The following is a 24,209-nucleotide window of genomic DNA, read 5'->3' as shown; positions in this document are numbered from 1 at the left end:
TTTCCTTCCAGTGTGGGAAAGAAAAAAGGAATTTTGGCAAGAGGTACCTAAGGAGAGCCTTTTATAAAAGTTCCCAAAGGGATTTATACTCACTGTGAAATAGACATGACCTCAATTTTTTAAAAATCTCATTTTTAAACTAACACAAAAGGGGGAGCTGTTGCTTTTGTTACTAGGTTTCATTGCAACTATACTGAAAAGCAATTTTTTTTGCCCTTTTTGGGGGAGGGTGCCCTATCAGTGTCATTCTGATTAATGTAAGGCAGTCCTGTGAACAACTTCATGTGCCTTGTTTTTCTAGGAAAATGCAACATGGCAGCAGCGATGGAAACAGAACAGCTGGGTGTTGAGATCTTCGAAACTGCAGAGTGTGAGGAGAATATTGAATCACAGGATCGGCCTAAATTGGAGCCATTTTATGTTGAGCGATATTCCTGGAGTCAGCTTAAAAAGCTGCTTGCTGATACCAGAAAATACCATGGCTATATGATGGCTAAAGCACCACATGATTTTATGTTTGTGAAAAGGAATGATCCAGATGGGCCTCATTCGGACAGGATCTATTACCTTGGTGAGTATGAAGTCATAGTTCCTGAGAAGAAATGCTTTCTTAGTTCAAACTTAGAGGCTGGACACAATTGGCGCACAAATTTTGGTGAATAAATAAACGAATCCATGACAGTTCCGTTAAAGGGGAAAAAAACTAATTTGAAGAACTTCAGTTTTGGTGCTGTTTTAATTTTGGTTTGTCCCATTAACTGTTTTTACTTGCAGGTAACAAATGATGAATTGATTATGATCTTACTTTCAAGGTCAAAGTTAAAGATGCGAGAAATTACTTCTTCCTAAAGCTAGTTCGAAATGCCTTTCCTTAGGAATGGTCAGATTAGGAACACAAATAAATCATTAGTTTGTTCCCACTCTCAACAGCTGCTGCTTTCATTTTTTTAAACCAAGACTGGTTGTTTTTTTGTTTTTTTTTGGGTGAGAAAGATTGGCCCTGAGCTAACATCTGTTGCCTATCTTCCTCTTTTTGCTTGAGGAAGATTGTCCCTGACCTAACATCTGTGCCAATCTTACTCTATTTTGTATGTGGGATGCCGCCACAGCATGGCTTGATGAGCGGTGCCTAGGTCCAAGTGGGGATCCGAACCCCTGAACCCTGGGCCACCGAAGTGAAGCGTGTGAACTTAACCACTACACAACCGGGCTGGCCCCCAAACCAAGGCTGGTTTTGGTCTCTTCTCCCTCAGCCCATTCACTCTAGATTTAAGGTCTGTCTAAGTTAAATATATTATGCCATCAATTTACTTTTTTTTGCTTATTAAATTTTTAAAAACAGGTTTCCTCCCCTCCTTGAAAGCTGTTTCATATATGTGTGTGTGTATGTATATATATATTTTTAGAGATATTCTCTGCATGAGTCTACATCAGTAATTATAGATTCATTTTTTTTAACAACTCCAGAGTATTCCATTGTATGATTGTGCCGTATTTTACTTAACCAAGCCTCTAATAATGCGCACTTAGATTTTTCTATTTTCGTATTACAAAAGATGAGGCAGTGAATATCACTGTATTAGATCATTTTGTCTATGTGTGAATTTACTTATAGGACTAATTCCAAGGAGTGGAATTGCTGGGACAAAAGGTGTATATATCCTGAATTTTGATTGATAGTGACAAATTGCCCCTCCAATGAGATTATAGAGTTTAATTCCTATCAGCATTGTCTCAGAGTATCTGTTTCTCCACACCTGTACCAATAGTGAGTAATCAGACGTTTTTATCTTTCCCAGTCTGATTAGTGAGTAGCAGTGTCTCATTGTAGTTGTTTTTTATTATTATTATTTTTTAATTGAGGTATGATTGACATATAACATTATATTAGTTTCAGGTATACAGCATAATGGTTCGATATTTGTATACTTACCAAAATGATTGCCACAATAAATCTAGTTAACATCTGTCATTTTACGTAGTTAACAAAAAAATTTATTTTTCTTGTGGTGAGAACTTTTAAGATCTACTCTCTTAGCAACTTTCAAATATGCAATGTAGTATTATTAACTATAGTCACCATGCTGTACATTACATCCCCATATCTCATTGTAGTTTTAATTCTTATTTCTCTTATGAGTGAGGTTGAGCATCTTTTCACATGTTCAAAACACATTTGTATTTCCTTCTCTGTAACTAATCTGTTTATAATCATCGTCTATTTTTTATTGGGTTGTGGGTGTTTTTCTTATTGACTTAAAGCATTTTTTTGTATAATGAGGGAATTAACCCATTGTGGTATTTTTCCCTGAGGTTTAATTTATTTTTTTGCCATGTAGAAGTTTGTGGATTTTTATTTGGTAGTTAAATTTTTACTTTTTTGTAGTTTTGTATCATATCTACAAGGGCTTTTCCAACTCCAAGATTATATTTTTAAAACTCTTTATATATTTTTTGTTCCATTCATCTGTCTGTCAAATCAAGTGCCAATATTACGCTGCTGCTACTACTATTATTATTCTTATAGCTTTATGTGTTCTACTGTTTGATAGCACTGGTCACCCTTCATCACTCTTTTTCATACTTTTCTTGACCGTTTTTGCTTGTTTTTCTTTTTTTTGTTGAGTAAGATTAGCCCTGAGCTAACATCCATGCTAATCCTCCTCTTTTTTTTTGCTGAGGAAGACCGGCTCTGAGCTAACATCTATTGCCAATCCTCCTCCTTTTTTTTTCCTCCAAGGCCCCAGTAGATAGTTGTATGTCATAGTTGCACATCCTTCTAGTTGCTGTACGTGGAACGTGGCCTCAGCATGGCCGGAGAAGCAGTGTGTCAGTGTGTGCCCGGGATCCGAACCCGGGCCGCCAGTAGCAGAGCGTGCGCACTTAACCGCTAAGCCACAGGGCCGGCCCATCTATGAGAATTTAAAATTAGCTTGAATAGCTCCTTCTTCCCAATCCTATTTATACTGTTTTAGGATTACATTATATTTATAGATGAAGTTAGGGAGAATTGATAATCTTTATTTATTTATTTTTCTGTGAGGAAGATCAGCCCTGAGCTAACATCCATGCCAATCCCTCTTTTTGCTGAGGAAAACTGGCTCTGAGCTAACATCTATTGCCAACCCTCCTCCTTTTTTTCCCCCAAAGCCCCAGTAGATAGTTGTCTGTCATAGTTGCACATCCTTCTAGTTGCTGTATGTGGGACGCCGCCTCAGCATGGCTGGAGAAACGGTGAGTCGGTGTGTGCCCGGGATCCGAACCCAGGCCACCAGTAGCAGAGCGTGTGCACTTAACCGCTAAGCCATGGGGCCGGCCCTGATAATCTTTAAAATGTTGAGCTTTTCAAGAAAGCTGTATGCCTTTTCATTTGTTCAATTATTTTATATCCATCTGAATTTTAATTTTTTTCTCCATATAAATCCATTGTTTTAAAAATGTTAGTATTCTTTGAACACCGATAAATACCAGTGTGTCTTCAGGAAAGAAACAATGGGAAAAGCCCGTTTTGTGCTTAGACAGAACTGGTGTGTGTGTATGTAGAAAGCCTTGGAAATTTTTATTGGTCACGGATGAAGCCAAGGAAGACATTATGGAAAGGAGTAGTTTCAAGAGGGGCAACAGAATGATTCTGGGAAATGGCTCTCATTTGAGGATAGATGAGAACTGGGTTTTTTGGTTTTTTTTGTGTGTGAGGAAGATCAGCCCTGAGCTAAAATCCATGCCAATATTCCTTTTTTTTTTTTGCTGAGGAATACTGACCCTGAGCTAACATCCATGCCCATCTTCTTCCACTTTATGTGGGATGCCGCCACAGCATGGCCTGACAAGGGGTGCATCAGTGCGCACCCGGGATCCAAACCTGGGCTGCCAGCAGCAGAGCGTGTGCACTTAACCACTACGCCACAGGGCCGGCCCTGAGAACCATTTTTTTTATATTTGAGGGCTGAAGGCCCTTAGAAGGAGAAGGCTTAGGAGAATATGATCACATTTTGTAAAATTAGAATGGTATGGATAGGTGACTGCAATCTTAAGAATTCTATAACAAATTAACTCTGGAATATACAAAATAGATTTAAGACAAAATCAAGTGCTGAAGTAAATGTCAGCTGGTATCTGACTTTCTACTCTAAAAGGCAACACAAACTAAGAAAGGTTTAAGAAAAGTTTAGGAAAATAAAGGGATTAAGGAAGATGTGGATATTTGTGGGCTCATCCCCAACCTTTGCAAGGGTTAGCATGCAAGTTACCATGTCCTTCCACAGATTACCATCTTTGCCATTATCAAAACACTAGATAGAATATGTGCCATCTGAGAGAGAGTTTCTTGTTCTTCCTGTGTGATTTGTTTTCTTCTTCTTTCCCTCTCCCCTAGCTTTTTTGGAAGTGATTCCTTTCTAGCACCTTCTAAGGTAGAAAGGCTTTGTTTTACTTTGTTTTGAGTGTTGTTTGGTTCACATCTTCATAACCATAGTGTATTTCTATTAATTCTCTTATATGTAGCTCATTCTACACTGCTATGATCTTCCCATTCATTTATTGCATGATTTCACAGACTAGACCTGGCATCTACTTAGTGTAGACCTCTTCCTTCACCCTTCCCGAATAATGGACAAAGAGATTTTTAGCAAATCAGATATCAGATTCTCTGTTGTTTTAATATGAATATACTTTCATTTGAAACTTATTAGTGATTACAGTTATAGAACATTTATAATGAAGAAAACCTAGAATTCAGTTAGACCATTGTATGTTTTTTTTGTGAGGGAGACTAGCCCTGAGCTAACATCCAATGCCAATCCTCCTCTTTTTGTTGAGGAATATTGGCCCTGGGCCAACATCCATGCCCATCTTCCTCTACTTTATATGGGACACTGCCACAGCATGGCTTGACAAATAGTGCGTCGGTACGCGCCCAGGATCCAAACCTGCGAACTCGGGGCCGCCGAAGCGGAGTGCGCGAACTTAACCACTACACCACCAGGCCAGCCCCACCTATGTATATTTCTAAATAAGTACTCTAAATGATTCAGGAAAAGAAGAAACTTAGTAATCTGAAGTTGTCACAAAGCACCTCCATTTGGAATCATGTGAGTCTATTGCCAACTTGTAAGAGACTAACAATTTTCAAAAAAACTGAAAAGGACACTTGTCCTTACATCACCTTATACAATTTTTTGTTTGTTTTGAGAGGGGCTAAGATCTGAATTTCAAAATGAAACCTGAGCATTTTTCTTTGAAGCCTGGGTTTTACTGAAGAGAATTTCCATGGCATATAGCATGTGCATCTCCTACTTGTTAACATTCATTATAGATCCCATAGTGCAAAATTTTGCAGTATAGAAAAGGCATTATGTACTTAATACTATGATTGCAGTAGATTGCCATTTTTAAAAATAATAAAAAGTGATTGTTTTCTCTTGTAGCTATGTCTGGTGAGAACAGAGAAAATACACTGTTTTATTCTGAAATTCCCAAAACCATCAATAGAGCAGCAGTCTTAATGCTCTCTTGGAAGCCTCTTTTGGATCTTTTTCAGGTAGGATTAAACATTGTTATTCCTGGATTGGTGTATGTTTTCAGATACTGCGTTTATTGACAGGCAGAAATTCAATTGAGATTTTATATTTGAAGTAGATGTGAATCAAAAGGAATTAATACATTTTTATGTTTTTGCATGTTTAACCCTTAAATTCCATTTAATTCTCAATATCTGAAACTAAGGGATATTACACTTCACATTTTTTATTTATTTATTTATTTATTTATTTTTGTGAGGAAGATCAGCCCTGAGCTAACATCTGTGCTAATCCTCCTCTTTTTGCTGAGGAAGACGGGCTCTGAGCTAACATCTATTGCCAATCCTCCTCCTTTTTTTTCCCCAAAGCCCCAGTAGATAGTTGTATGTCATAGTTGCACATCTTTCTAGTTGCTGTATGTGGGACGCGGCCTCAGCATGGCCGGAGAAGCGGTGCATCGATGCACGCCCGGGATCCGAACCCGGACCGCCAGTGGTGGAGCACGCGCACTTAACTGCTAAGCCACGGGGCTGGCCCAATTCAGATTTATTTTTAACTACCTTCTCCCTGTTTAACCACCTTTCCCCTCTATAAACTTGCTAGTTACGTAGTTCTCATATTTTTGGGGAGGAGTTATTCACATAAAAGAAGTAGTATATATGTCCAGAAAGCTTTTTATTTAAATTTTTAAATTGAATGTGTAGTTTTAATACTTAGTAACAGTACTCACTTAAGGGTTAAATAAAGGTACTAAGTTCAGTTTTTTTTCCTAACTAATGTAATTCAATTTATGAAAAGTCAAAGCTTAGGGGGTTTTTTTGTGTGTGTGAGGAAGATCAGCCCTGAGCTAACATCCATGCCAATCCTCCTCTTTTTGCTGAGGAAGACCGGCTCTGAGCTAACATCTATTGCCAATCCTCCTCCGTTTTTTTTTTCCCCCCCAAAGCCCCAGTAGATAGTTGTATGTCATAGTTGCACATCCTTCTAGTTGCTGTATGTGGGATGTGGCCTCAGCATGGCCAGAGAAGCGGCGCGTCGGTGTGCGCCTGGGATCCGAACCCTGGCCACCAGTAGTGGAGTGCACGCACTTAACTGCTAAGCCACGAGGCCGGCCCCACTTAAGGTTTTTTTTCAATATTCTGTCTTTAGACAAAATGTGAATAGTTGAACATCATTCTAAGGACAAGATGATAGTTTGGGTGTGATTATTTGCCTTTTTGGTCCTCATTTGTTATTTTTACATTTCCTAAATGTAGGAATGAGAATTTCCTATTGAACAGCATGTTTTGGCTAAATGAACCTAAAATGTGCTATTTCTCTTAGGAATTAAAAAAAATAACTTGTGGGGGCTGGCCTGGTGGTGTAGTGGTTAAGTTCTCGCACTGTCCCGCCGCGGCCTGGAGTTCGCAGGTTCAGATCCCGGGCACGCACCGGGGCAATGCTTGTTAAGCCATGCTGGGGCAGCGTCCCATAGAAAGTAGAGGAAGATTAGCCCAGGGCCAATCTTCCTCAGCCAAAAAAATATATATATATTGATCATTTCTTCATATGAAATATTCGTTGTGTTCAAATTTCCCTGATTTTAAATACATTTTCTCTTTTTTTACACTTGATTTGTTCAAATCGAGATCTAAATAAGGTCCATATGTTAGAATTGGTTGATAGATCTTTTAAGTCTCTTTTAATCTATTGGTTTCCCCTCCATCCTTTTTTTTTCCCCCTCATTGCAGTTTATCTGTTGAAGGAGAGTCTGTTTTGCTGATTGTATACCTGTGGTGTTATTTGATATGTTCTCTAATCCCCTGTATTTCCTGTAAATATAAATAGGTAGTTAGATCTAGAAGCTTGATCAGACCCAGGTTTACTTTTTTTTTAAAGAATACTTCATATATCAAAAGAAATGAAAGCAGAGTCTTGAACAGATATTTGTACACCCATGTTTATACCAGCGTTATTCACAATAGCCAAAAGGTGAAGGCAACCCAAGTGTCTATGGACAGATGAATGGATAAACAAAATGTGGTATATATGTACAATGAAATATTATTCAGCCTTAAAAAGGAAGGAAATTTTGACATATGCTACAGCATCGATGAACTGTGAAGACATTATGATAAGTGAAATAAGCCAGTCATAAAAGGACAAATACTGTATGATTCCACTTATATGAGGTACCTAAAGTAGTCAAATTCAGAGACGGAAAGTAGGGTGGTGGTTGCCAGGGGCTAGAAAAAGGGAAAAAGGGGAAGTTGTTTAATGGGTAAAGAGTTTCAGTTTTGCAAAATGAAAAAGTTCTGGAGATGGATTGCAAAATAATGTGAGTATACTTAACACTACTGAACTGTACACTTAAAAATAGTTAAAATGGTAAATTTTATGTTATATATATTTTACCACAATTAACAAAGAAGAGGATACTTCATAGATAATGTTGTGTGCTTCCATCGAGAGGCATGTAGATCCTTATTTCTCTTCTTTGATGATGGCACCTTTTGATCATTGCCTAGATCCATTAATTTATTAGGGGTTATAAAATGGTGATATTTTATCATTCCTTGTTCGTTTATTAATTGAAATACTTCTATAAAGAGAAACTGCTGTTTGACACCTATTCAGTTATCTTGAGGTCCAGTTCATAATGGAAAGGCAGGATAATGTTTGATTCTTCCCCTTTATTTATCATTTTTTAAATAATGTGTTTCCTGCAGTCCTCCATAGATTATCAGTTAGAGTTTTTGGAGGGTTTTTTTGGTATCTTTGTAAGCTTATAAAGAAACCTGTTTGATACCTTTTGATCCATTGACAGTTATTACTGTTATAATATAAATTATCTTATTTTTGGCTGGTGGAATCCCCTTCAACTTGACATGTCAAATCCTTTTGACATGACGCTGGTAATAGTTGATAGCTCTCTAGCTTTCTGGTATGATGCAGATGTTCCATGCTCATCTTACACATTGCCTATCCTATGCTTGGAATCAGCCATTTCTTCAGGGCGCTCTGGTTCCTTTAGAGGAAAGCGGTATTAAGAGACCATGATCTGGGCACTAGGGATGCGCATTATTATTGAGTTGGTAATTGTTTCTAGGTCTTTTTATTGAATGAACTAGAGAATACATACATTGTGTGTGTGTATATTTGAAATATAGGTATTAATATGCACTCATATCAATTCAGATAAAATATAAGGTGAGACTGATATAGCCAATTCAAATTCTGTACTACAGGATTTTTTTTTAAACCTCATTTATCTTATATCTGAATCTCCTTTCTCTGATTTCAAAGATCCCAATCTAAACAACAGTATAATTACTCTTAGCTTTACTGCATACTACACATACAACAGTTTCAAAATAAAAAATGAGTCAACGCTATGATTACTTACAACAGTAACTTAGAATTGTTCTCTGTGTGGTTATGCCACCAGTTCTTATACAATTAGATGCATTTGCTTCATTTTGTTTTCAAGTGTTAAGAATTCCTTTATTTTTAATTTTATTTTGTTTTATAAAATAGTTATATGATTCCAAAGTCAAATCCACAAAACAAAGTATATTCAGAGAAACTCCCTGTCTCCTCCATCCTATTTCCTTCCCTCTCATTCTAGATAACCTTTTTGTTTTTAACCTTTTTTTTTTGGCTGAGGAAGATTTGCCCTGAGCTAACATCTATTGCCAATCCTCCTCCTTTTTTTCTTGAGGAAGATTAGCCCCAAGGTAACATCTGTGCCAGTCTTCCTCTATTTTGTATGTGGGTTGCCGCCACAGCGTGGCTGATGAGTAGAATAGGTCTGTGCCTGGGATCCGAACCCATGAACCCAGGCTGCCAAAGCCGAGTGTGCCAAACTTAACCACTATGCCATGGGGCCGGCCCTTAACCTTTTTGTTTTTAAATGGCTCATCTTTCCTTTTTAAAAAATATAAGTGAGTACATAGATATTCATATCTCGCCTTAGATAAATAGTAACATACAATATACATTTTCTCTACCTTGTAATTTTCAAATAACAATGTATCCTTCACATCACTCCATAGGAATATATACTTAATCTTTATTTCTTTTTACATCTGTGTTGTGTTGTGCAGACAAATCGTAGTCAACCTGTGCCCTCTTGATGGACATTTCAGTTATTGTCAGTCTTTCTATTACAAAATAGTACTATGATGAAATGGCTTGGGCATACAACTTTTTACATTTTTGCCAGTATGTCTTTAAGCTAGATTCTTAGAAATGACATCACTGGACCAAAAGGTATTTGCTTTTGCAGTTTTGCTAGATGTTACCAAATTTCCCTTCATAGAAACTGTGTCATTTTGAATTCTCACCAGCAAGGTATAAGCATGTCTGTTTTCCCACAGACTCTCCAACACAGTGTATGGTCAAACATTTGGATTTTTGTCAGTCTGATAGATGGAAATGGTATGCCAGTGTAGTTTAATTTGCATTTCTGTTATAGGCACAGTTGATCATCTTTTTATATAGTTAGAGGCTATTTGCATTTCTTTCTCTGTAAATTGTTTGTTCATATCTCTAACCCATTCTTCTATGGGGTGAATGGTCTTTCTCTTCATTTTTAGGAGGCTTTTACTGGGAATATTAATCCTTTGTCTATGATATAGTTTGCCCATATTTTTCCCAGGTTATCCTTTGTTTTTTTACTTTCCTTATGGCATGTGTGTGTTTGTGTTTGGGCCATGGGAAAGATTTTTATGTAATAAAATCTATCAATCTTTTTCTGTATTGTTCTGGATTTTATTGCTTCTAGAATTTGTGTCTTCTGTCATAGTTAGGACAGTTTTCCCTACACACAAGTTATAAAAGAATTCACCCACGTTTTCCTCTAGTACTTATATGGTTTCATTTTTTAAAGCTTTATTGAGGTGTACTTGACATATAATAAACTGAAAATATTAAAGTGTACAATTTGATAGATTTGGACATATGTATGTATTTGTGAAACCATTACCTCAATCATTACCCGCAAAAGTTTCCTTGTACCGCTTTCTAATCTCCCCCACCTACCCATCCCCAGGCAACCATTGTACCAGTCTTGTACAATCTTTCATAAGATTTATCTCTAAATATTTCATATTTTTTATTCTATTGTACATGTTATTGTTTTCCAATTTCAATTTCTGGTTGTTCATTGCTAGTTTTTTAGAAATACAGTTGATTTTGTATAGTGATCTTATATCCTGCAGCCTTGCTTAAACTCATTTATTCCATTAGTTTTTTTTGTAGCTTCCATTGGATTTTTCTATATAAACAGTCATATTGTCACAAATACTGCAGTTTTACTTCTTCCTTTCCAATGTGGTTGCCTTTTATTTCTTTTTCTTGCCTTATTATACTGGCTAACTCCTCCAATACAGTGTCAAATAGAAGTGGTGAAAGTAGATGTTCTTTTCTTCTTCCTGATCTCAGGAAGAGTCATTCAGTCCTTTACCATAGGTCTGATAGCTGTAGGTTTTTCATAAGTGCCTTTTATTAGGCTGGAGAAGTTCCCTTCTATTTCTAGTTTGCTTAGAGTTTTTATCAGGAACAGATATTGAATTTTGTCAACTGTTTTTTTCTGTCTATTGGTTAATATTAACTTGGTTATTAATTATTATCCTTTTAATATCCTTTTAAATTTGCTAAAATTTTGTCTAGATTTTTTTATGTCTATGTTCATGAGAGATATTGGTCTGTAGAGTTCTTTTCTTGTAATTTCTTTTTCTGATTTTGGTAATAGTGTTATGCTGGCCACAGAATAAATTGGAAGTTATTTCCTCCTTTTTAATTTTCTAGAAGAATTTGTTTGGTAGAATTCACCATTGAAGCCATCTGGACCTGTAGTTTTCTTTGTGGAAGGGTTTAACTACATATTTAATTTCTTCATTAGGTATAGTGCTATTCAGTGTCTCTCTTTTTGAGTGAGTTTTCATCATTTGTGTCTTTTAAGGAAGTTTCCATTTCATCTAATTTATTGAATTTATTGGCATAAGGTTCATAATATTCCCAAATCTTTTTAATGTCTATAGAATCTGTGGTGATGTCCCTCTCTCATTCCTAATATTTTATGTAATTTGTGTCTTCTCTCTCTCTTTTTTTTTTTCTGATCAGTCTGGCTAAGGGTTTATCAATTTGGTTTCATTGATTTTTTTCTCTGTCATTTTCTTTTTTCTATTTCATTGTTTTGTACTCTGATCGTTATTATTTCCTTTCTTCTGCTTACTTTGGATTTCATTTATTCTTTTTCTAGTTTCACAAGGTGGTAGCTGAGGTCACGAGTTGGAGACCTTTCTTCTTTTCTTATATAGGCATAGTGTTATGAATTTCCCTTTAAGTACCACATTAGCTGCAGCCCATACATTTTGATATGCTGTGTTTCCAGTTTCATTTAGTCCAAAATACTTGCTGTTTTCCCTGTAACCCATGAGTTATTTAGAAGTATACTGTTTAGTTTCCAAATATTTGAGGATTTTTCAGAGATTTGATTTCTAAATTTAATTCCCTTGTGATCAGAGAACATACTGTGTATGACTTGAGTCTTTTCCAATTTATTGAATTTTGTTTTATGGCCCAGAATATGGCCCATCTTGGTAAATGTTCTCTGTGCACTTGAAAAAGATATATGTTCTGTTGCTGTTGGGTCTATAAATGACCATTAGATCAAATTGGCTTATTGTATTGTTGAAGTCTTCTACATCTTTTCTGATTTTCTATTTGTTCTGTTAGTATTAAGAGAGAATGTTGAAATCTCCAACCATAATTGTAGATTTGAGTATTTCTACTTGTAGTTCTATTAGCTTTCACTTTATCTATTTTGAAACTATGTTATTAGGTACATAAGTGGATAGGATTGTTTTGTCCTCCTGATAAATCGACTTCTTTATTGTTATGGAACAGCTTTCCTTGTTGCTAGCAATATTCTTTACTCTGAAATTTACTTTAATATTAATATAGCCACTCCAGCTTTCTTTTGATTAATGTTAGTGTGGGTTTTGCTTTTTTATTCTTTTACTTTTTTACGAGCTTTATTGAGATATAATTCACATATCATACAATTCATTCATTCAAAGTATACAATTCAGTGATTTTTAGTCTGTTCACGGAGTTGTGCAACTATCATCACAGTCTAGTTTTAGAACACTTTGTCATCCCCAAGAGAAACCTATTAGCAGTCACTCCTCATGCCCCCTACCCTCCCTACCCCCAGGCCTAGGCAACCACTAGTCTGCTTTGACTCTCTATAGATTTGCCTAGTCTGGACATTTCATATAAATGGAATCATACAATATATGGGCCTTCATGGCGGGTTTCTTTCACTTAGCATGATATTTTCTGGATTTATCCACATTGTAGTAGTTAACAATACTTTGTTTTTATGGCTGAATAATATTTCATTGTATGACTATACTACATTTTATTTATCCATCAGTTTATGGATATTTGGGTTGTTTCAGTTTTGGGGCTTTTATGAATAATGCTGCTTTTAACATTCATATGCAAGATTTTGTGTAGATCTGTGTTTTCAGTTCTTTTGGGTATATATCTAGGAGTGGAATTGCTGAGTCATGTAGTAACTCAATGTTTAAATTTTGAGGAACTACTAAATTGCTTTCCCGAGCAGCTACACCATTTTACATTCCCACCAGCAGTGTATGAGGGTTCTAATTTCCTGTGTCCTCACCAACACTTGTTATTATCCATCATTTTAATTATAGCCATCCCAGTGAGTGTGAAGTGTTATCTCACTGTTGTTTGATTTGCATTTCCCTAGTGACTGGTGATGTTGAGCATTTTTTCATGTGTTTATTGGTTATTTCTGTATCTTTGAAGAAATGTTTATGCAAGTCCTTTGCCCATTTTTAATTGAGTCTTTTTTATTTATTTATTTATTTTTGTGAGGAAGATCAGCCCTGAGCTAACATCAATGCTAATCCTCCTCTTTTTGCTGAGGAAGACGGGCTCTGAGCTAACATCTATTGCCAATCCTCCTCCTTTTTTTTTCCCCAAAGCCCCAGTAGATAGTTGTATGTCATAGTTGCACATCCTTCTAGTTGCTGTATGTGGGATGCGGCCTCAGCATGGCCAGAGAAGTGGTGTGTTGGTGCACGCCCAGGATCCGAACCCCGGCTGCCAGTAGCGGAGCGCACACACTTAACCACTAAGCCACAGGTCGGTCCTAAATTGAGTCTTTTTAATGTTGAGTTGTAAGTTCTTTATATATTCCGGATACTAGACCCTTATTAGATATGTGATTTGCAAATATTTTCTCCCATTCTGTGGTTGTCTTTTTGCTTTTTGGTTTAATTGCAGTAGTCATTAATTTATTAGTATAAAATTATCCGTAATTACCTTTGGCAAGTGTTTAGTACCATAATCATTAATTTGAATCTATACATTTAAACACAGTTACTTTGGTCTCTCCCTTATGGAGGATAAGACATTTTTGTGACTTCCTCTTTCTTCTATTCATCATTTACTTTAATCTAAAGTTCTTATACCATCATTTAAAAAAAAATTGTGCTGAAATACACATAATATAAAATTTACCATCTTAACCATTTTTAAGTGTACATCGGTGGCCTTCAGTATATTCACATTGTTGTGCAGCAGTCCCCACCATCCATCCACAGAACTCTTTTCATCTTGCAAAACTGTTAACTCTGTATCCATTAAACAGTTACTTCCCATTACCCCTCTGTCCAGCCCCTGGCAACAACATTCTACTTTCTGTTCCTGTGAGTATGACTACTCTAGGTACCTCATATAAGTGAAATTATACAATATTTGTGATTTTGTGACTGGCTTATTTCACTTAGCATAATATCCTTAAGGTTCATCCATGTTGTTGCATGTGTCAGAATGTCCTCTATGTATATACCACATTTTCTTTATCCATTCATCTATTAATAGACTCTCGGGTTGCTTCCATCTTTTAGTTATTGTAAGTAATACTGCTATAAACATGGGTATACAAATATCTTTTTGTCCCTGCTTTCAATTCTTTTAGGTATATGCCCAGAAGTAGAATTGCTGGGTCATATGATAATTCTATTTTTATATTTTTGAGGAACCGCCATACTATTTTCCATAGCAGCTGCACTGTTTTACATTCCTACTAGCAGTGCACAAGATTTCCAATTTCTGGGGGTCGGCCTCATGGCCTAGTGGTTAAGTTTGGTGTGCTCTGCTTCCTTGGCCTGGGTTCGGTTCCTGGGCGCTGACCTATACCACTCATCAGCGGTCATGCTGGGCGCTGACCTATACCACTCATCGGCAGTCATGCTGTGGCAGTGACCCACACACAAAATAGAGGAAGATTGGCACAGATGTTAGCTCAGGGCGAATCTTCCTCAAGGGAAAAAAGAGAAAGATTAGCAATTGATGTTAGCTCAGGGCGAATCTTCCTCAGCAAAAAAAAAAAAAAAAAAAAAGGAGTTCCAGTTTCTTCACATCCTTGAACACTTATTATTTTCTGACTTTTTGATAGTAGCCATCCTAATGTGTATGAAGTGATATCTCACTGTGGTTTTGATTTGCATTTCCCCAGTGATTAGTGATATTGAGCATCTTTTCATGTGCTTATTGGCCATTTGTTTATTTTCTTTAGAGAAATGACTATTCAAGTCCTTTGCCCACTTTTTATTTTATTTTTTTCTTCTTCTATTGAGAAGATCATTTTTTTTCCATTATTGTATTAATATAGTCTGTCACATTGGTTGCTTTTTATATGTTGAACTAAGCTTACGTTCTTGGGATAAATCCCAATTGGTCGTGTATAATCCTTTTAAAACTCTGCTATATTCAGTTTGCCAGTATTTTATTGAGGATTTTTGCATCTGTAGTTATAGGTGATATTGATCTATAGTTTTATTTCCTTGTGATATCTTTGTCTTGTTTTGGTATCAGGGCAGTACTGACCTCATCAAATGAGTTAGAAAATGTTTCCTCCTGTTCTATTTTTTTTGGAAGAGTTCGAGAAGTAAGAATTCTTTAAACATTTGGAAGAATTCATCAATAAAGCCGTCTAGGCCTGGGCTTTTCTTTGTGGGAAGTTTTTTGATTACTAACTCAAGCTCTTCATTCATTATAGATCTATTCAGATTTTCTATTTCTTCTTGAGTCAGTTCTGGTGGTTTGTATGTTTCTAGGAATTTACCCATTTCATCTACATTATCTAATTTGTTGACATACAATCGTTCATGCTATTCTCTTATAATCCTTTTTATCCCTATAATATTGTTAGTAACAACCTTCTTTCATTCTTGATTTCAGTAAATTGAGTCTCCTCTCTTTTTGTTTTTTTGATCATTCTAGCTGTTTGTCAAATTTGTTGATTTTTTTCAAACAACCAAGTTTTGGTTTTGTTGAGCTTTATTGTTTTTCTAGTCTCTATTTTGTTTATTTCCAATCTAATTTATATATTTCCTTATTTCTGCTTGCTTTGGATTCAGTTTGCTCTTTTTTCCCATTGTCTTAAGGTGGAGAGTTAGGTTATTGATTTGAGATCTCTTTTTTAATATAGGCATTTACATGGGCTGGCCCTGTGGCTTAGCGGTTGAGTTTGCGCGCTCCGCTGCTGGCGGCCCGGGTTCAGATCCTGGGCGTGCACCAACGCACCGCTTCTCCGGCCATGCTGAGGCTGTGTCCCACATACAGCAACTAGAAGGATGTGCAGCTACGACATACAACTATCTACTGGGGCTTTGGGGGGAACAAATAAATAAATAAAAGCTTTAAAAAATATATATAGATATATAGGCATTTACAGTTATAAGTTTCCCTCTGAGCACTGCTTTTGATGCATCCCTTAAGTTTTGGTATATTTTGTTTTCTTTTGTCTCACTATTTTCTGATTTCCTTTGTGATTTTTTCTTTGACCCATTGGCTTCCCACTGCTTCTGCCAACATCTGGAAACTGTCAAGGCATTTAGCTGGGGCAACTGTAAGGCTCACCTCATTTGGTTCCCAGTTCTCAGGGATCACTGTCCTTTGTTGTCTGATGTCCAGTGTCTTGAAAATGTTACTTCATGTATTTTGTCCATTTTCTCAGTTGTTTCAGATGGGAGATGAAATCTGGTCCCTTGTTACTTCATCTTGTCTGGAAGTGGAAGTTGGTTTCATTTTTAGCATTTAAATCTCTGACCCATTTGGAAAGTGGATCCAGTGTTATCTTTTTGCATATGGCTATGCAGTAATTTCAGCTGATTTAAAATTTAAATCAATAATCACTGCTTTTAAAAGTCTCATCTTTTCCCACCATTTTTTCTTGTTAGTTTCTATATTCAGCTTTCTATTTTGGATTTTCTATTCCATTCTATACCATTTCTATACCATTTCATTTGATGATTTCTATACCATTGTTCATTCTGTTTATTCAAGTTTTAATTTTTTAATACCTGATGAAGCTAACCTTGTTGCCCATAATTGATCTTTTTCAGAGTTCTTTTTATCATCTTGCTTGTGATTCTTTTAAATAAATTTTATAATCACAAAGTTATAAATACAGAGTTCTCTTGTGAAAGTTAATTTCTTAGCTCTGAAATTTCTTGTGTTCTAATTTATTAAGCATAAAGACATATTAAGTACTGACCAAATCTGGTGACATTAAAGGAGAATAAAAGGGGAGAAATTAAAATATAATCGGATACTCAGAATTGCTCTTGGCTTCAGTGGAAACAGTCTTAAGAGATATTTAAAACAAAAAGATAAGAATTAATAAAACTATTTGTTCATTGAATTTGCTAGTTTTTTCCTACTAGAGCCTAATACATGTACAAATGTATATATATGTAATTAAACCTTAATTTAAAAAATGATACAATAAATGCAAAAAACTAGGTAGGTTTTTAGCAGGATTGCAAGGTTGTCTTATTTTTAACCTCACCTAACATTATTTTAGGTTTGCAAGTATACACCTGTATTGGCCATCCTTGAACAATGTTTACTTTCAGTGTGCTGGCTTAATTCTAGAGTGATACATTCCTACCAGTAAACTTATCTAGACTCTTTTTTAAAGTATTACTCCTTGATAGCAGAAACCATGTCTGTTTCCCTTGTTTATCATACTCAAATAAAGTGTCAAGAGCTCTTAGTGAGAGAAGATGTGGATGTAATTTTTTTTAAGTTAGCACTTATTAGATTTGTTTTCTTTATATTCCTTTTAAAATTTTATACATGTTATCAAATAATATTTCTAGCTTGGGAAAACCCCTCATCATCATCAGTCATTAATTACAAATATTCTTTGAGAGAGATTTTAACAGGCACTGTAGGTAGGAAAACAAAATGACACAGATTCTGCTCTCAAGTTGTTTTTTTAATCTATTTCTACTCAGAAATACTGAAAAAAATTAAAAACAATACCATAGCTAAATGAGTATATATGAGTGTAAATGAGTACACCATAGTGGATCAGGAAACTTTCCTGCCAAAGGTTGAATTAGAACTAAGGTTTGAGGATATCAGTAAAACTTGGATGGATAGAAAGAAAATAGCCTTTCAAGGGGGGAAAATGGAACAGACAGAGGCTAAAAGGCAGAGCATCACATATTGGGTTTTAAGTCAGTGATGTGACCAGCCAGACCTAGGGTTTTATTAGAGGAATATTAGTAGATGTAGTGGGAAGGTACTAATGGCAGCTGATATTTGAAAACTTACTCTATGCTAGTCATTGTGCCATAAACACTTTACATATTTTTATCTATCTTCACAAAGCTGAAGTAAATGATTTATTAGTGTTTTGAAAGTGAGGAAAACTGCTTTTGAAGAAATTAAGCTACTTGCCCAAAGTCAGAATTCTAGTGAGGGTCAAAGCCTAGATTCAAACCACTTGACTCCAAGGTCTGTGCTTTTAATTGCATGTAAAACTACTAAATTACATTTGGGTTGTAGGAGATCTTGATTGCCAAGCCAAAGTGATGAGACTTAATTCTTATTCTCTAATGTATGCAGTAATCACCTAGAGACCTTTTACCAAGAAGTCTTTCAGCAGACTTCCTGAAATTAATCTGCTCAAAGTTGCTGGCAAATTTTGAGGTCACTCAAAATGTAGACTCAATAGTATTGGAGATGCTAGGATTTAGTACTAAAAGCAAAAAGCAAGCTTTCAAAAGACTGGAATAGGTGACTTCTCTTTCCTTTTATATTAGGCAACACTGGACTATGGAATGTATTCTCGAGAAGAAGAACTATTAAGAGAAAGAAAACGCATTGGTACAGTTGGAATTGCTTCTTATGATTATCACCAAGGAAGTGGAACATTTCTATTTCAAGCTGGTAGTGGAATTTATCACGTAAAAGATGGAGGACCACAAGGATTTACTGTAAGTTGGTGTTATTAGTTGTTAAATCTGTTTTTGGGTCTTAAAGATTATTTGCACCCAAATCAGAAAGGTAATTAAACAAACCAGAAAATTCTGTTTACCTACCAACTAAGAAATTTAGTAGTAAAGAAAACAAGAAATATGGGTATTAATTTCTAATTTTAAGAGTTAATAATTTTTCCAGTGACATACAATTTTTAAAATGCTAAAACATGGGCCGGCCCCATGGCTTAGTGGTTAAGTGCGTGCGCTCCGCTGCTGGCGGCCTGGGTTCGGATCCCAGCCGCACACCGACGCACCACTTCTCCGGCCATGCTAAGACCGAGTCCCACATACAGCAACTAGAAGGATGTGCAACTATGACATACAATTATCTACTGGGGCTTTGGGGGGAAAAATAAATAAATAAAATTAAAAAATAAATAAATAAAATAAAAATTAAAAAAATGCTAAAACAAAAGCACTTGCTGTATAGGAAGATATAGTAAAGGACATCAATGCCCATTTTCTCAGCACTGAGGGGTATTTTGGAAGACAGTGTTGTTACAAGACAATACATTTTGGTTCCCTTAAAAGCTTGATTCATCTTTATAAATGGTTTTAATGTTTGGTTTTATTCCAGGCAATTCTTTATGTGCTATTAGAAGTATTCTTTTGATAGAATTGTGATGATCCTGGTTCTCATTACATTTTTATGAGCAAACTGTTTTATATTGGTAAAATTAATTTGAAATATTTATTAAATAAAACATTCAATAAATACGTGTTTAATAAAAGTATTTAACAAACAATAATTACTCTATTAAACAGGTTTGGGCAACAAAACTTATGAAGTGCTATTATATTGTCTTTATTTCCTCTACTGTTACCCTTAGCTTTCTAATTATAGTAAGAAAAAATGAGTCCTTCCTTATAAGTTAAGGCATATGGAAGTATATTTTTCTGGGGAGCAATTATCATAGTTGACATTTTACTTGGAATCATTGTTCATTTTATAAGAAGGGTGCTGGCAAATGAATATGTATGTATCAACCTGATACTTGCCTTAAAATGTTGTTTACTTTACTAGCAACAACCCTTACGGCCCAATTTAGTGGAGACTAGTTGTCCCAACATTCGGATGGATCCAAAATTATGCCCGGCTGATCCAGACTGGATTGCTTTTATACATAGCAATGATATTTGGATATCCAACATTGTAACCAGAGAAGAAAGGAGGCTCACCTATGTGCACAATGGTAACGCATAGTTCTTCAAATCTACTTTCCTGAAAAGTGTTTTTAAAGTTTAATTTGCTTGTGCTTACATTTTGAAATTGAAGCAAGCTGGGTGATCTTTATATTTTAAATTCAAATCTTTAAAATTAAAAAACAAGTACAGAGGATAAGTGGTATGTATCACCTGTATAATCCTGCCTTGTTTTAATATTCATTTTCAGGCAGCACAATAGTACCTCTGACATGATTATTCTTTTAGCCTAAGATGACTGCCAGAATTTCCTCAAAACTGTTCTCATTAAAATAAAATTTTAATTAAAAATTAAAACAAACAGAAAAACCTAATACACATTATAAGAGCTATCTGAAAATTTATCTCCCCTTTTTGGCAAGCCTACTTAGTTATTTTATCGTAATGGGAAAAACAGTTCTTTGTAGAACTGTATGTATTGTGGAAATATTTAATTTTTATTGAAGTGACTGTCATAATACTAAGCACTACTCAGCACAGAGAAGATGTGGATGTCTTTCTCTAAAGCTTTCATAGACATGAAAGATGGGAAATGGTGTATTGCTTTTTCTTTGAACACATGAAACAGAGCTTAAGATTAAACTCTATAATGAAGGATGATCATTCTAAAAATTAATTTGTCCAACTTTTGCTTAATCTAATATTCACGAAGCTGATTTATTGGGCATCTTCCTTTTTTTTTTTTTTTTGTTAGGAAGATCAGCCCTGTGCTAACATCTGCCAATCCTCCTGTTTTTTTTGCTGAGGAAGACTGGCCCTGGGCTAACATCCGTGCCCATCTTCCTCCGCTTTACATGGGACGCCGCCACAGCATGGCTTGCCAAGCAGTGCATTGGTGCGCACCCGGGCTCCGAACCGGTGAACCCCGGGCCGTCGCAGCGGAGCGCATGCACTTAACCGCCTGCGCCACCGGGCTGGCCCTTATTGGGCATGTTCCTTAATAAATTATTTTAGAATACAATAGTGTATTGACAGCAGACATTTTTTTGTCATTAGGATAATCAGTGTTGTAGAAGAACCCTTTTCCTGAACAAGTTACATTGATAGAAAGAGCACTGAATTAGGAGTCAAGGAATCTGTTCTAACTAGTCAACCAACGAAAATACATTAAGTTCCTGTGTGCCAGGCAATGTGGCAGGAACTAAGAATTGAAGAAGACATAGTCCTGTTCCTTAAGGAAACTGTGTAAACAAATAACAACAAAACAGAATGATAAGTAACCATAGGGTGTTAGAGAAGTACCAGTGAGGGGTAGTGGTCAGGAAAGGCTTCCTGGAAGAGGTGACACCTAAACTGATCTGAAATATGACTACACATTAGCCACTACACTCAAGGCGAGGAGACTTCATGAGAAAGGTCTTGATGCAGAAGGTACTGTGATGTGTATAAAGAGTTAGAAGCAGTCTGATGGTCCTAAAGCATAAGGTATGAGTCACGAAGTAGGGAAAGATAAGGCTGGCAGATAAGAAGAGCCAGGACAAGGGTAGTATCTCACATGAATGAACATGGTCTTTATCGTGATGTAGGGCTCCATTGAAAATTTTGTGTGTGTGTGTGTGTGTGTGTGTATGTGAGGAAGATTAGCCCTGAGCTAACATCCGATGCCAATCCTCTTTTTGCTGAGGAAGATTGGCCCTGGGCTAACATCTGTGCCCATCTTCCTCTACTTTTTATATGGGACGCCACCACAGCATGGCTTTACAAGCGCTGAGTCAGTGCGCGCCCAGGATCCAAACCTGCGAACCCCGGGCCACCACAGCGGAGTGCCCGCACTTAACTGCTGTGCCACTGAGCCGGCCCCTCCATTGAAAATTTTTTAGCAATTAAGTGGTATGGTCAGAGTCATATTGTAGATAAATTATTCTAGTTACTCTGTGAAAGTTATATTTGAGAAGCACAAGACTGGAGACTGGGACACCAAAGCTTAAATGTTGGAATTATCTAGGTTTTATGGTCTAAAACTAGAGCATAGGATAGAGAAAAGGGGATGGAGTAGGGAAAATTTTAAGTAAAAAGTACATGTTTTGGTGTTTAATGGGTCTCCTTTTGGAGTCAGAGAATCAGAATAGCTACCAATGACAGTAGAAAGATTAGGTTGGTAGTTAATAAATCTGGGTCGGAAATCCTAGCCATTTGTTCATGCTTTCAACAAACATTGAACAGTCACTATGAACTAGTTATTATGCTTGAGGCTAGGACTGCAAAGCTCTGACAATAACTGTTAGAATTAAGGCATTTTTTAGTTTACTTTTTTATTCTGTAGAATTGTTTTCCATTCAGGATTGTTATGAAGACTGGCAGAATTTAAAATAGAAAGCACTGAAACCCTGCAGGATGCTATAGTAGTGTTTTTGTTAATTTTTTCTGTGTGTGTAGTATGTGGTATATTTATTATTTTCGGGGCTAGTGTAGTAGTTAAAAATATAATTTAGAACCAGACTGTCTGGCTTTGAGTCCCAGATCTACCCTTTTTTTAGCTTTGTGACTTTTGAATAAGTTATTTAACCTATCTCTTTGTTTCCATATCTGTAAAAAAGGTTAATAGCATGTCATTATAGAGTTATGAGGTTTTAATGAGTTAATATTTGTAAAGTGTTTAGAGCAGTGTCTAAAACATAGTGAGTGCTATGTAAATGTTTGTTTAGATAGAAAGGTAGAGAGTGAGCATCATCACTCTTATTCCATTTATTCACAATAGATTTCCAAGTAAAAGTCTGCTTTTAGATGGGTTTAGTCAGTCAGCATGTGCATGTGTTTATTCTCTGCCTAGTAGGATAGAGGAATTTAAAAGTAATATAATGCAAGCCTCTACTCTCAAGTGACATATCTTAGTGGGAGAACAAGATGATATTGTTTATTCATTTAATAAATAACTCTTAGTAATTGAGGTCTGGAATAAGTATAGGGAGATACAAATGAGTGGTGCATATTCTCACGTCTAAAGGAGCACAAAATATAAAACGGTATGGGGGGTATAACTTTGGGATAGTTGAAAGATCCAAGAAAACTGAGAACTGGTTTTGGCTATATCATTCATTCCAAAATTTAAAATGAAAACTGAGCTTAGTTTTCATTAGCTTGGTGCTAAAACTCATTTGGTGGCAAAACCTGACCTGAACTGACCTGAAGATATTTATAATCTTAATCCTATTTAGTGTGCTTATTCATAAGTTTGCTGCATGAGTATTGTGTATTTGATTATAGGGTATTTGATTTCCCTGTTGGAGATGTTACATAATTATATGGTAGATGTATAATATATGAATAATCCCCCAAATTCTGAGTTCCAAACACTTCTGGACTCAATTTTTGGGTAAGGGATTATTGGTCCATACTGCACATTTGTTTCAGATAATATATGGAAAATACGGATAAGCGAAAATAATACATTGAAACTTGCCTATAAAATTAAAATCACTATGAGATATTCCTACACACTGATCAGACTGGCCAAAGTGAAAAAGATTAAGAACACCAAATGTTGGAGAGGAACTTTCATATGTTGCTAGTAAGAGTATATATATGATAATACAAATACTTTGGAAAACTGTGGGGCAGTTTCTTATAAAGTTATACATGTATTTATCATACTACCCAGCCATTCCACTCCTATGTCTTTTTTCTAGAGAAATGAAAACATACTACATCCACAAAGATTCTTATAAAAGAATGATCATAGCATCTTTAATCATAATAGCCAAAAACTGGAAGCAGCCCAGATGTCCATTAACAGGATAAAAGCACTGTGGCATACACTGGAATACCACTCAGCAATAAACAGGAATGAATTACTGATACATGTAACAACATTGATGAATCTCAAAAAGCAGAAAAGGATATACTGTATGCTTTCATTTATATGAAATTCTAGAATAGGCAAAACTCACCTATGGTGATAGAAAGCAGATCAGTGGTTGCTTCTGGGGTGGGAATGGACATTGACTGAGAAGGGACATGAGAAAACATTCTGGAGTGTTGGAAATATTCTGTGTCTTGACAGGGTGTGGTTATACAAGCATATGCATTTTTCAAAAATGAATAGTATACTAAAAATTTTATATATTATAAAGCAATTTTTTAAAAAAGCTTATCTATAGTCTTACTATTTGGAGAGAACCACATTTTG

At 35.9% G+C, this 24,209-nt stretch overlaps 1 protein-coding gene across 7 annotated transcripts in view; it reads left to right on the top strand.

The window, feature by feature from the left end:
- Window positions 1–24,209, top strand: part of DPP8 (dipeptidyl peptidase 8) — a 58,533-nt gene that overhangs the window by 4,276 nt on the left and 30,048 nt on the right. For 6 of the 7 annotated variants that reach the window (XM_058541859.1, XM_058541858.1, XM_058541862.1 and 3 more), the window contains 4 exons: window positions 302–571; window positions 5,427–5,539; window positions 18,662–18,835; window positions 19,905–20,073. In XM_058541859.1, the coding sequence (XP_058397842.1) occupies window positions 313–571; window positions 5,427–5,539; window positions 18,662–18,835; window positions 19,905–20,073 (715 nt within the window). In that variant the 5' untranslated portion in view covers window positions 302–312. Of the gene's footprint in view, window positions 1–301; window positions 572–5,426; window positions 5,540–18,661; window positions 18,836–19,904; window positions 20,074–24,209 lie in introns of those variants that run through there. The other variant, XM_058541863.1, reaches the window with a different exon arrangement.

Source organism: Diceros bicornis, chromosome 5 (genome assembly GCF_020826845.1).
Source record: "Diceros bicornis minor isolate mBicDic1 chromosome 5, mDicBic1.mat.cur, whole genome shotgun sequence".
NCBI classification, from domain to species: Eukaryota; Metazoa; Chordata; class Mammalia; order Perissodactyla; family Rhinocerotidae; genus Diceros; species Diceros bicornis.
Note: the sequence above shows the minus strand (reverse complement) of the source record. Positions and strands in the feature narration are given on the sequence as shown.